At 41.8% G+C, this 13641-nt stretch overlaps 1 protein-coding gene across 2 annotated transcripts in view; it reads right to left on the bottom strand.

The window, feature by feature from the left end:
- The window catches only part of PTPRE (protein tyrosine phosphatase receptor type E), a 939227-nt gene that overhangs the window by 312017 nt on the left and 613569 nt on the right, over positions 1-13641 (bottom strand). The window contains exons 6-7 of one of the 2 annotated variants that reach the window (XM_069239717.1): positions 3606-3708; positions 3249-3322 (exon numbers count right to left, since the gene is read on the bottom strand). In XM_069239717.1, coding sequence (XP_069095818.1) covers positions 3249-3322; positions 3606-3708 — 177 coding nt within the window. Of the gene's footprint in view, positions 1-3248; positions 3323-3411; positions 3534-3605; positions 3709-13641 lie in introns of those variants that run through there. The other variant, XM_069239718.1, reaches the window with a different exon arrangement.

The raw sequence follows: 13641 nt of genomic DNA, 5'->3' as shown, positions 1-13641 counted from the left end.
TCATAAATATAGTGGATAGGTCTAGCTCATCTTGTAAATTAACCTATGAACTCCTGTGCACCTTAGCCCTCACCGTTTGCAAGGCCTATATTTTTCACAGTCAAGATGATAGAGGTTAACACTGTAGCGTAAATAGAGACAATAATACATTAAATTGCATATTTTAAGACCTCTATGATTGAAAGTAACTAATTCCTTAAAATGGTACCTTCTTTCTTTGAATGCATTTTGTTTTTTAACACAATGTGAGTTATACGTCTGAAATTGCATCACAAAATATACGGATGGTAAAACCAAGGTTATAATCCTTATTGCTGACCTTAATTGAACACATAAAAACTGGCTATATTTATCTTCCACTTTGATAAGGCTTTGTAGTAAATTATATTAAAAAAACAGGAATTAGGCATAATGTTTTCCAATAATATCTACTCAAACAAGAGAAACAAATTTGTAAGAGGAGACAGCTCTGCCACTGTCCTCCTCACACCAATGTTTACATCTCCAATTGGAATGCAGCCAATACACTTCTGCCCTTGACCTCCATCTTGTGCTAATACAAACTGGAGGTATCCAGATGGATCCAACTCTGCTTTGTAATGAATAAACTGAGCAAAAAGTGAGGATTAAAATCAGAAGACACCCGCTCAAACATTTGCTGAACCCCTTCTTCAATGTGCACATTAATTGTCCATGTATTTTCTCACATTATTATGAGGTTGGTGCTTCCAGGAGCATCTCACGGCAAGCAGAAGGGGTGGGTGGAGTGCAGGGAGGGGGTGGGGGGTTAAAGTAAAATTAAAACTAACATTAAAACTATATATTTTTTTTAAGTACCTTAACTGCTGTGCGCCGCTCTGCTCCTGCTTCTCCTTGCTGCAGGCACAGGCTCCCAGCCTGCCCTGCGGCCAATCCTGACGCTGCTCAAAGTAGCATCAGGATTGGCTGGGAGCGCCCAGCTAGGGCGCTCCCAGGCAGACTGGGAGCCTGTGCAGGCTCTCTCCAGCCCAGCAACTCTTATAAAAGTTGGTAAAAGTGTTGCAGCTGTCGCTGCTGGCGGGGGACGACACTCCTCCACCCTCATGGAGGAGCCGCCCCTAGGTGCTTCCTTTGCGTGCAGCCAAATGCTCTTGATATTTTGTGACGCGTGTCCAGCCATTACTTTTCACTTCCAACCATTGAGCAGCTGACCTGCAAGGAGTAGTGGTCTAGCATTATCCTAGAAGCGGAGAGACTGTTTACCTGATTCTAGTGTTTATAAAAATACCAACTATACCATAAATTGCACTTGCGAATGTTTCTTTTTACAGTCTTGCATCCTCAAACTCCATGCATTTAAAAAATAACTGCTATATCCCTAAAATCCAGCACAAGAATCTGACCTTTAATTATAACTTCTGAATGTCACCTTTCCATTTTTCTTTGATATGTCCCTCTTCTTCACTTTTAATGTCTGCATGCCTCTTCTCTCTGAGCACAACCTACTGTCATACAATTGTTTGCCCTTATTTCTTCTATTGCATGCCTGCAAATTGCCCACAGCTCATTTATGAGAACACAACATATTTTTCCTCTGAAAGTCATACCTCTCCAACCAGAAAATATCCAATTTTTCACTAGCTCATCTGTTAATCCCACAAAGCATCGTCATGAGCTTAAATATCTCCCTCCCCCACTAATTATTTAATCCATCATAAAGAAATCTGAGAGAATAAATGGAATGGTTTGCTTGGGCACACAAGAGAAATCCGAATAGCCAACAATAACTAATAATACTGGACTAACCACTAACCTTGGGTTCTGGAGCAGTGTGCTACCCGCATAAAGTACTTCAACAAGTCATCAAGGATAGTAAGTGCTATGTATATACAATTACAATATCTAAGTTCAGGAAGTGAGCTGTACAGAAACCTCTATTGTTTGATTTAACAGACTATAATGTTGCTCTACTTGTATGCTTCTAGTCCACATATATCCATAACAACTGACTAGTTCACTAATGGTAATTTCATTATGGCATGGGCATATGAAAGTTTCCAAGTTTACATCTAAAATCTAATACTTATAGTACACCCATAATATGGTAATCAGTGCAGCGTTATTAGACTCTAAGCTTCCTAATATACTGCTGCTGCCATGGTTAATCTGGAGAAAGAGGAAGTACACTGCATATGATGTATATAAGACTTAAACAAGTCTTTAAGCTACCACTTGTCAGCCATTGGTTTGCTATTCACATATTACTTCCACCCTAGAGTATACAGAAGGCCGCCCTGAAAGGAGTGCATGTTCAACAAAATATGTCTGTTTCTGTTACCAACATTCATGTTAACGAGGCAGAATCCTATGAACTCTTCATTTTATCAGTGGTCACATCTTGATTAGTGCGCATGTTGGCTAATGTTTTAATCTCCAAATATGTCCAGTTACATATAAATGTGTGTTCAATACTGTTATGTATTGTGCAGACCAAATAACACAAACCTATACTGAAGTGGACTGGTGTTAGGCGTCCATTTTGTTATTTAATGTAATGGTGCGTGATCCCCGCCGATGTGTCCGTAACATTGACCCATTGTCCTAGATTTTTACACCCCCGTCCAGAATTTGCTTCCATGATAGGTGGTCACCCTAAACTGTACACGCATCGTGAGGACGCGATTAATTATCAACATTATGAACATAGAGTCTGCGTTCAATTGCTCTCTACCTTGTGTTTTTGCAAGGACACTAATAGACTGGTTAAACGTACGGAAAAAGTATTTTGATAGCAAACGTGACTTTTCACTAAAAAGCGCAGAAATTAAAGTGACATAAACCAGCTCTCCTGACCTCAGGAGCATGAGATGTACAGCGCGCCAGCCACTTGGGTACCGCTGGGAGGAGAGCAGTAGGATATCTTTTCAATGTCAAGTACAGCATAAGACACCCTTTCATTCCCTGAGGGTATCACCTGCGACTACAAATACCGCCATTTGGGGGCGCATAAAATAAGCAAACAGTACCAAAATCCAGCCCTTTTCCGTTATATCCTCTGACATTACATTTTCTCATTTTTCATCGCAAATCACCCGCGAATGATCACTCATTTACGTTTTGGTAATGCATTAATGATCACAGCACACTGGAAGCAGGCATTCATAAATATACGAGAAACATACTGGTGGTTACAATTGAATTTTACTCGAGCCTCCTAGTGAAACATACATCAACTTTTAAAACCAAAGTTCATAAAAATGTGTTTTTACCTTGTTCTTCTAAAATCCCATTTGGCATCTTTTTGTCTCCAGAAGTAACAACAGCCTTCCGTTGTTTTCTGAACCTAAACGAAAGCCAGGCACGTCGGTTTGATACACTGTATTAAACAACTGAGGCATCGCGGCGCTATTTTGCAAAATAAGATTTACAGACCAGGTGAGCCCCGTGAAGCTCTTTCTTCTCATCCTGAAAGCCGGCAAGCGACGAGCGCTGTAACGCTACTCTTCCATCAGCCGCTGGCTGCCTTGCCTCACGCAGGAATACAGAATAAAAACATTCACACTTCCTGGTTGCTCAGGCAAAGCAGGCCCGGACTGGAGACACCACGTGACACGCGCGACTCTTACCTGAAAAAGTAGGCGGCCAGCAGCACCAGCAGTATGACGACCAAGAGGGGCACGAGCACCGACGTGAGCAGCGAGCCCGTTTCAAGGCGTGGAAATGTGGAGTCTGCAAATGAAACACAAAGAGAATGCACGATAAAGCGGCTTACCAGAGAACACAGCACTAATCAGGACATCCTGCTAAAGCGTGCACGAGCTTTCTGTTCACATAACTCCACCAAGAACAGCGTGAATGCACGCGTAAATGGGAACCTCGTTGTCGTGATCTTAAATATTAATTCTGCACAATTTGGAGGACGTTGTTTAGAAACATCAAAGATTATTATGCTTTTTCGCGCATACTTGATCATGCTCGTAGCAAAGCGCTTAACCAGTGGGCGAACCAAGGATGTCATGGATTCTAGTGCTAAGAAAAAAACGGGCATCCCGAACCCCTGGTTGTATTGTAAAATACAACTTCAGTTTAGGATTTAATGGGTCCTGCAAACCACTGTGCCACGGTGTCTCTGCACCTGCTGCACAAATTGATAGCTACGTCCTACCATTGAAGGCCCCTTTCTCTTTGAACAAATAGAGGAACTTTCTGAATATCTTAAGAGAGTTTTGACAACGCTGACACCATTTGGGCACACAAGAGAGTATGAATGTCCACCAGGCACCATACTGTACCTGCAATTAATATTTTTGATGAGGAGCAAGTTTTCACAGTTGAAAATAAAGGAGGGGAAAGCACTGGGGGAAAGATTGGACAATTGTTGCTTTTTGGGAGAAGTCAAGGTACCCCGATTTTTAAATGTGGGCCATAACCTTCCCTCCTAAAACGTGTACTGTGTAAAAGGACCCGTAGGCTCAGCATAAACATAAGACAAAGCTGTCAGCTTTTTTCAACATAAAAAGGACTGTTAATGGATTGGGCTATGTGTGAGTCTTTAAAGATGAGAGCCCTAGTATTTTATGTAAACCCAGAGAATTCACATAAGTAAAACCACAGTGGAAAATGCACACAAGAAAAGGTTCAAGGTGTAAATCCTGCAGGTTTATTTGAAATTTAAGAACCAATACAGAAGGCAAAACGATAATGGTTAGTCGATGAATTCAAAGGTCTAACATGCAAATAAGTGTAAATCGATAATGACAGTGGAAGTTGAGTCCTAATCTAGTTAATAAACAGAACTGAATACGGTCTAACAGAAGGCAAATAAGTCAACGAACATTCTGTTATAAGGACTGCTCAGTTTAGCAAGAGAGCAGGAACATGAAAGATATTCTAAATGCAGATCAATAAAAGACTTGACATGGAGTCTATCTCTAAGGGGAAACATCGTTGCTCATCTCCCAAATGGAAACATTTGTAGATGGAGAATTTGTACAGTCACTGTGGTGTGAATAAAGGGATACAATAGATTATGCAATGGTAAAAAAAGGAAACACATCACACGGTTTAATGACTAGATCTACATCTGTTTAGTAGTCCTCTATTATGCTCTACAACAGAAAACAAAAGCACATTCAAAACAAAAAAAACATCACCTTTGTTTGGTAGAAGGAAATGCCCTTCAACTGAAACTTTTCCTTCTTCAAGAACATTACACACACTTAAAAATAAACTTTTTAGAAGACACAAGACAAGCAGGACTGACAAGCTAACTGGATTTAATACAATTAGTTTGAGAGTCTATGGTGCACAGGCAGAGAAAGAGTACATTAAACAGTGCTTGCAAATAGCATACATTTTAAAGTAAATTTAGAAACATGACTAGGTCCACTCATGTCGACCCTAAAATGTTGTTATACTAAACGCACTTTGCATTTGCACCTTCTTTCTAATATTAACTAAAGTACAGGATTATTAGTTTTTTATTTCACACTTACAAAGCCAAACAAAAGCAAACTTCTTTCACAAAAGCTTCCGAACAGGCTTCAGAGCAATAAATGTTGAGGATGCAAGTGATTAAACTCACTGAATAAATAACACATGACCACTGTTTTCCTACCTTTTATGTCAGCACCAAGGTACTCCAAGATGAACAGCAGGATTATGTTTGCAGATGAGATTCGATTAATATATGCAAATTATCTTTAGCACAATCTTTCAGAATGAAAGAAAGAATTAACTTAATGATAGGGTTGGGAGATGATTAAGGATTATCCGCCCACAGGTGATGAGCGTATCTAGAGCGTAAATGACTCAACTGCTGCATGAGCAGCTTTTACGTGGAGTTGTATTGTTATTGCTGTTCTAATATTCTTGCAACAAAAAGGTTTATACAAATATAATGAAAAAGTGTTCACATTAATATTCTTTACCTATTTTCTGGATCAGTGCAAATGAGCTCTTCTACTGAAGATTATACCCAATATCTAAGTGGTGTTCTGATTCATCACATCTGACTAAAGAGCCATAATGGAGCGATTAGTATAGGGAACATAATTAATTTATTTATGTTAAGTGCCATGCAGAGTGTGAACATGACCCGAAGGTATCGGGGCGCTGTACATTCGAAAAGACCAGACACCTGTGAACATTATACATAGTAAATCCCTCGTGTACAAAACAAAAAGCACCTAAAAAAGAAATGAGTTAGAATGATCATCTCATAGAAGGCATCTCTCCAAACAGTCTAACACAGAAGCATTAAGAAAGGAAACTAGTTTGTAGAATCTTCTTGACCATGCATACAACTTAACATGCACATTATTAGTGTCTTCTTACACATGTTAATACACTTGGTGGACATTTCCGTAAGACTTTAGCATTCTGTTGCATTCACCTACATAAATATTCATTTGGTATAGTCTGGTTTGAAAACAGCACTACGCAGAAGCTGTAGAAAGAAACTTTAATGAATTCAAATGTAAGGCCCCACATTACAGAAATGCAGCATTCTGCATTCCTCCCCACTGTAATTTCCCGTAGGTATTCCTGGTTCTGCCTAGAGATAGCTACCTACATTGCGCCTAGATGAAACACAATATTACAAGGATTCTACATGATTCTTCCTCAGAAGCGCAAGTGAGCAATAAACTTCATGATAAGCCACGAGCTATAGGTACATCTTGCAAGAAACTAAGTAAAAGTTCTTCAACATTTTAAAAGTGGGAGCTTATACTCAGGGATACCTCTGGATATATTGCACCCCTAAACAGATATACTTTCTCAATTTTGCAAGGCCTCAATTTCTTAACATTGATCTTGATTTCAACCCTTTCTATCCATATTCCAGCTAAGGTATGGACTGAGATAAGAAAAAAGAAAGCCGCGGTATTCACTGATCTGTAGTGGATTAACATGTCTTAATAACAAAGGGTGATACAGGTTGACAACAGAGCTTTAAAATGCCCTTCCAATGCTCTGTCTTTAGAATAGACTGACAGTCACAAATGGCATTTCCCCTTCTTTCTCTGTGCTGTCCCTTCAAGCCACCTACATATTGTGTTTGCAGTCCGCTGGTCCTTTCAAGGGCTGGGTGTGGTAGTGATGACGCAGAAAAGAAGATTCGACATATATTCATGTACACCGTGTAACCGACATATATATTGAAGTGTGATTTTAAGTAAAAGAAATAATGTACGAGGGAAATTGTGCCCTCGGGGTAGTTCACCATCATTATAAACGAGCTTTATTAATCATGAAGTATTAAAAATGTACTAATCCGTCATAATCGCAAATGTATGCCATGATTTCTTGTTTGAAAACTGTTTTGCTTAGCTTAAATTTAGTACAGGCTTTGGCCTAGTTGCTTGGTTTCAAATTCTAACTGCGTGATTCTTTTTTTCCTTGAATTAATGAAATATATTCTTGCTTGAAGTTGTATTTTTCCAGTAGAAACTGGCTGGTACACTTATCTCCAAGGTTTCGTGCTAGGCCGGTTACATCCCTTTTGATACAAGGTCAGTCTCTGCAGGTGCGGGCAATGAAGGTACAGATAGTAAAATAATTGGCAAACCATGATACAATTTGTGTTCCAAGGCGCCAAGGACAGTGTATGCATAAATGGGCGCTAGTAAAAGACAATTTTTGATTGGACAATTTGAAGCCAACCTATGAACCCTCCAATGGAAGACCCTACAGAATTTGGAATGTTTCTTACTTAAACCCACCGGACAAAGAGAAGTCAGCCATTTTCCTCGATACCAGTTTGAAGCCTGATGCCAGACTCCATTTTGGACGACACCCTGATGCCCTTTTCTCTATCTGAGAGAAAGAGACTTTGAGAATTCTCACCCTAGAGACTTTAACTTTGATTTGTCCCCGTCTTGCCCATGCAGTAACTTTGCCCCATTCTCCTTGCCGCTGCAAGGGAGCTTGCCCTTAACTTTGCCCCCTTTTTTAAACTTGCCCCATGCTGATCAACCGGTACCTGAAGGACGAAGACTTTTCTTGAATGCTGATTGTATTTGGTAAATATGAAAGGATAAATGTATTATGCATTGTGTTTTTCCTTTTAGGTACCAACTGCTATTTTTGATAGGATCCTAGCTAGAAGTTTTCCAAATTTGTGTTGACTAAATTCGTTTTGCATGAAGTCCCACATGCCAATGCTAATTAGAGGTTAGTCGAGGTATTCATTCAATGTACCATGAAGAATTGAAATCTTGTTATGCTGACCGAATGTATGCAATTAGTCAAATACAGTTAGTCACATTGGTGATTTGCATTGCTATAACAGAGTGTATCATTATTCAGATTTTGCGTAGATTGCGTTTCTTCCGCCGTTATGGACAGCTAGTAATGTTCATATACATATATCAATTGGTTTTGAGACATATATATATCGTGCTAGCTTTGTTAATATAGGGAAATAAATTCACTAACTTTTAATAAACTGGTGTGGTTATTCATGACTGAAAGGTCATGGTGCCCCGAAATACCAACTGTTATTGATTTCCGATGTATTATATTGATCTATTAATTGAGTACTGATTACCGATTACAACAGTTATTGATTATTGATCTGAGTGACTCGACTATTGAGGATGAGGAGAGCCCGACTCGGTTAAAAGATTCACCGACATCCAACGTGTCCAGGTACAGGTAATTTATAAGGGCTGGACGCGTTACCAGTAGTCAGTCCTTCATCTCTTTCGTAGATGCTCTGAGCAAGGGTAATCCTATGCGGAATGCACAGTGTTTGTCACGGATGTAACGTGACTTACCGAGAGAATGCCAAACAACACATGTAGGAAAAGCTCCAAAAGACAAAAAACTCTAAAGTGCAGAGCCCAATTGTAGGACTGTCCTTTAAAGGCTGAATCTTGCTTTGGGAAAGGAGAGGAATTGACCTGGCAGGCTCGGAACAGAGCTTGTCCTTTCTTCTTTTCTGTCTTTCTTTCATTGAGTCTGTCAGTGCTTTAAGTGGAATAAAAAAGGTGCGGGCAGGGGCATCCTAGAGGAAGCATGGTCTGAGAAGAGTAAATAAGAACCCTTCTTGACATTTACACTGAAGTATTGAAGGCATAGTGCCCCTTTCATGTGTAGGCTCCGAGAGGCTGCCCGCATTTGGCACATCTATTATGCTGTCATCTGTCTTTATCACCTTCAGTATACTATTGGTCCTGCCTTAGAAGAGCAATAGAGACATCATCCCAGGCAAATTAGAGAGGGCCCTACTTGTGGAGAGCATTGCAGGGTCGCTTCTTGCTGTGCAGAGTTGGCCCTGCCTGAGAGGAGCAGTGCAGGTGTCACCCTTGCAATATGTATGGGTTCCCACCTAGGGGGAGCAGTGCAGGGGGTCACCTCTTAAAGTATATTAATGGTCCTACCTGTGGGGAGGGGTGCAGGAGACACTGCTTGCAATATAGATATGGGCCTGCTCCTGGAGAGCAGTGCAAGGGTCACCATTTGCTTTGTGGAGGGTGGTCTGTTTAGACGAAGAGTTCAACACTTGCAATATAAGGGGCCCAGCCTGTAGGGAGCACTGCAGCGGTCACCCCTTACAATGCAGAAATGGTCGTGCCTGAGAGAAGCATTGCAGGGGTTACTCTTCGTAAAATATGATTTTGCCCGAGGAGAGCAGGGGTCACCCTTTGCCGTACAGAAAAAGGCCTGTCTGCATTAAACAGTGGGGGGATCACTCTACAAAAGGTAGGGAGTCCTGTCTCTGGGGAGCAGTGGAAGGCTCATGCCTTACCATACTGATAGCCTTGCCTTTGGAAAGCAGTGTAAGGATTAGCCTTGCTATAAAAAGCTGGCCCTGTGTGTGGGGAAGGAGAAAGGGACTACCCCTTGCAGAGTAGTTGTCCTGCCTGAAAGGTACAGTGCCTTTGTTCTCCCATGCAGTACACAGAGATTTTTGCCAGCCAGGAGCAAAGCAGCGAGAATTTGCTACAGTTGTGGCTTTACTGACAGAACCTGAAGTGCACGGAGAGCAGCACTACTGAACCACAACCTGTGACTGAAAGTAAAGTGATTGAAGGGGCACAGCTCTCAATGGTGTAGCCGGTGTAGGGTCATGTCCTGGTTCACTTTGCAGTGAGCCCTGGAATACAGGCTGGAGCAGAATGTGTGCTCTTCCTACTCACACTTCTGGACACACTGGAGACGTTTCATGAAAGTTATGCATGCTCCTGCTATCTGATTTCCCTATCCCACATGAAAACACAAGAAACTGAGTGACATGGCCTCTCTCCGAACCTCCATCGCCGGCATGGAGGTCCAGATATAGCTTGGGAATGTCGTCGCTTCCAGACGCCAGCACACACAGTGTCAAGCAAACACATAGACCACACACATGCACAACACCGAAACACTGACTGGGCCTCCCAGGCCGTGTGACTGATCCATTTTTAAAAAGCTGTTGTTAGCTTGATAGAGCAGCTGTCACACAGATCTACTGCTAACACTATACGTAGAGTAGTGCTTGGGTCTGCGCCTCTCTAACACTGACTTTATTCAACAAGTCTCTTTCATCCATTGACTTGCAACTTTGTCAAGCACACCCTGACTCTGCTCCGTGGAGTATTCATCTCTCACCTAACTGTGTTAACTGGGAGTATTCTTCCACCTCTGCTCAAGGGCTTACAGTGAACTGCATGAGTGACTACTTTACAACTAAAGCCGCCATAATTACTCCCACTGACTCGTTGCTATGTGTTTTGCACTAACATTGCATGTATTAGTACAAAAACATCAGACCTATAGGCTTTGATAATGCTTGTTTCCTGTGTTGGGACCTCATCCCACCGGGCCCGGCCTCAATTTAAACCTTCGCGACTGTGCTCTTCTCACCAGATTTGGCAAGTGAGTTCAGTCGAAGACGCATGATTGGGCCACATATATAGAGCATGTACCCAGTTTTCTGTTGTTGAATGTTAGACTATAATTCCTGCGGTGTTGAACAGTTATGTCACTGGGTACAGAATTTAATTCTCACTGCAACCTGTCAAGGGATGTGCACAGCGGTCAGTCTGAGCCTCTTTCTTAGGTCTCAGGGAAGGGTGATCCGTCCCTGTAGCACCTTTGAATTGTGCTTGTGTGTATGGGCTATCTAGAATGGTGCTTCGATAAAGGGAAGCTGAAATGACACTTGCTACTTTGAGCCATATCCTTTGTTGGCCTAGAAATTAATAAATTCCCCCATCTCAACACTGATTTGTGGATTCCCTTACAATTTCATTTTCCTGCTCAAGGCATCTTAAACATTTCCTTCCTTTCAGAACCATGAAGGGCATTACAACATCAAAAAAACAGCTTAAACTCTAGCAAAGGTTGTCTATCTCTAACATTGACTCAAATAAAAAGGGGTTTTAATGCCAAAAGGTGGCGCTTGTCGGTCTAAAAAGCATAATTGTTTACATTAAAAACTGAAATCAGCGTGAAAGTAAATTTCCTAACAAGTAAATACTTTGTATTCACAAATATTTTAGAGCAAACACAAACCTGCATTTGTAGAAAAAGTAAGTATGTTGTGAGGGTTAGCTGGATTTCACATGTAACTGTTCATTATGTCATGAGTTTGGATGGAAAGGTTTTATTTTCCACAGACGAAAAAAACATTTGGAGTGGGCAAAAATGATTTTAAAATAGTTCACATTTAACAGAATTTCTAACCATGACTGTCAATCATTTCACCTACTGACTTTCTGCTGGAGTAGAGTTATCTGGTGTACTCATGGAGCTCCACAATGGTCATACATTTCGAGGCTCATGCATTTCATTAGGAGTCCAAGAGCACACAGTCGGAAATGTCGTCAGCTGTAGACACAAGCTTACTCCCGTTGGGAATTCTGACTACTTTGTAAACCTGGCACACAAAGTTTAAAAGCAATCCAATATGTGGGCCCTCCCACCTCACTCACAAGCAGGTCATCCTGTGCTAACTGAGAAATTCTCAACTTCTCCGTAATTGAAAACGTTTTGTCATATATGTCAGATATGTGTTGATTTTGAGGGGTATCATTTTCTCACCTTTAAAATAAATAGGGAATATTTATTGGACACAAAGATGGAAAGGAACTCCTACATTCTTGTTTATGAACGTGAAAAGGGTACATATGGGTGGTAAGTATGTGCAAAGAGAAACATGGTCAACATTGGTTTTAGCTGGCATGACTAAATAGATTTCAAATAACAGAAGCATTAAACCTCACATGAGAGCTTCTAGGCCCATATATTCAGCCGACTTTGTACATACACTTACCAGTCAAAGATTACATAATTTCCTGCTTTAGAATAAGTTTAAAATGTGAGAATGGATGAAAATTCAATGTTCACACATTATTAAGAATTTGATTTATGGGTATCAACAAAGTTTACATTGATGTGAGGCTTGAATGCCAAGATGGTGGTTGCAACCGAAGAACACCACTCCAGCACAAGCCCAGAACTAGATGCTTGCTAGCCCAGCAATACCCAGAGACAGCCTACACATTGCACGGGGCTTGGGGAGGTACGGAGGGCTGGTTAGCCCCACGAACAGGGTGGAAGAGATGTGACTGAGCCTGCTTTGGGATTCATGATCATGGCCTTTGCCACATGGCAGACAGGTGCCAAGCTGCTGAATGAGGAGGAATTTTGAATCAGGCTGATGCAGAATGTTCCTGGGGTGCAGGGATCCCTGAATGATAGGCACCTGGCATTGATGCAGTGAGTCGGTGTTCAGGTCAAAGAGTGTCAAAGGGCTTCGCTGGACAACACGGAGAGCTTGCTGGGTTAGAGAGGTCTGATTTGGCCATAACTCCACTGCAAACGTAAATGTGGGTGCTCACCTGTGGCGCCATCAGGTGAGTGCCGCCTCCGCCATTCCAGACTCAGTGCACTGGATTGCGAGGAATGAACTGTTCTTGGTAGAGGGGGTGGGGTGAGGATGCTCGTCTGAAGTGGTCGGAGGGACCCACTACTGTTTTCTTTCTGATTTGCTTTCCTCTTCCCTCTTCCCTGTATGTTGGGGGGAGAATCTTCATGGGGGCATGCAACAGAACTGGCCCCCTCTTGGTAAATGGAGGGCCTAAGAAGTGGCAAGTGGTGACTGTCTGTAATGAGCCATTTGGACCTCTCCCCCACACACAGACTAGCCAGCCACCTAAATCTAAACATACTGACACTGCTGGTGGTGCCAGAGGACCTCACACTTCAAAAGTAAGAGTATCTGAAAGGCTAAACACATTGCGGTTCTGGTGCTGTCAGACATTATGGGCACAGCCTTATTCCTGCCTTCTCCACTATGCGCAGTTTGACTACCTATACAATGGGGAAATTCCAGCTGCATACTGAATCACAGTGAAGCAAGATTGACAAATTTGCCACACTGAGGGGAGAACAGAAGCAAGCAGAAACAACCCACCACAGAGACAGGGAATGCTGTTTCTAGTCCAGTGGCATACTTTTTTCCTCCTGAACAGATCCTCCAAGTGATACGTGGTACAAACTTGGCTCTTGAGATAGAAGTAAGCAGCACAGAGACTGAGATATCCCTTTATTAACAGGACCTCCAGAAGGTGGCCTGAGGTGGAACACCGAATATCCACCAAAGAAGATGTCTTTCACGAGGTAAAAGCAAAGGTGCCCTCTCTGGCCCTCAAAACTTTGCAGCTGGAGAAA

The sequence above is a fragment of the Pleurodeles waltl genome, chromosome 6 (genome assembly GCF_031143425.1).
Source record: "Pleurodeles waltl isolate 20211129_DDA chromosome 6, aPleWal1.hap1.20221129, whole genome shotgun sequence".
Lineage (NCBI taxonomy): Eukaryota > Metazoa > Chordata > Amphibia > Caudata > Salamandridae > Pleurodeles > Pleurodeles waltl.
This window is presented reverse-complemented; position numbering and strand designations above follow the sequence as displayed.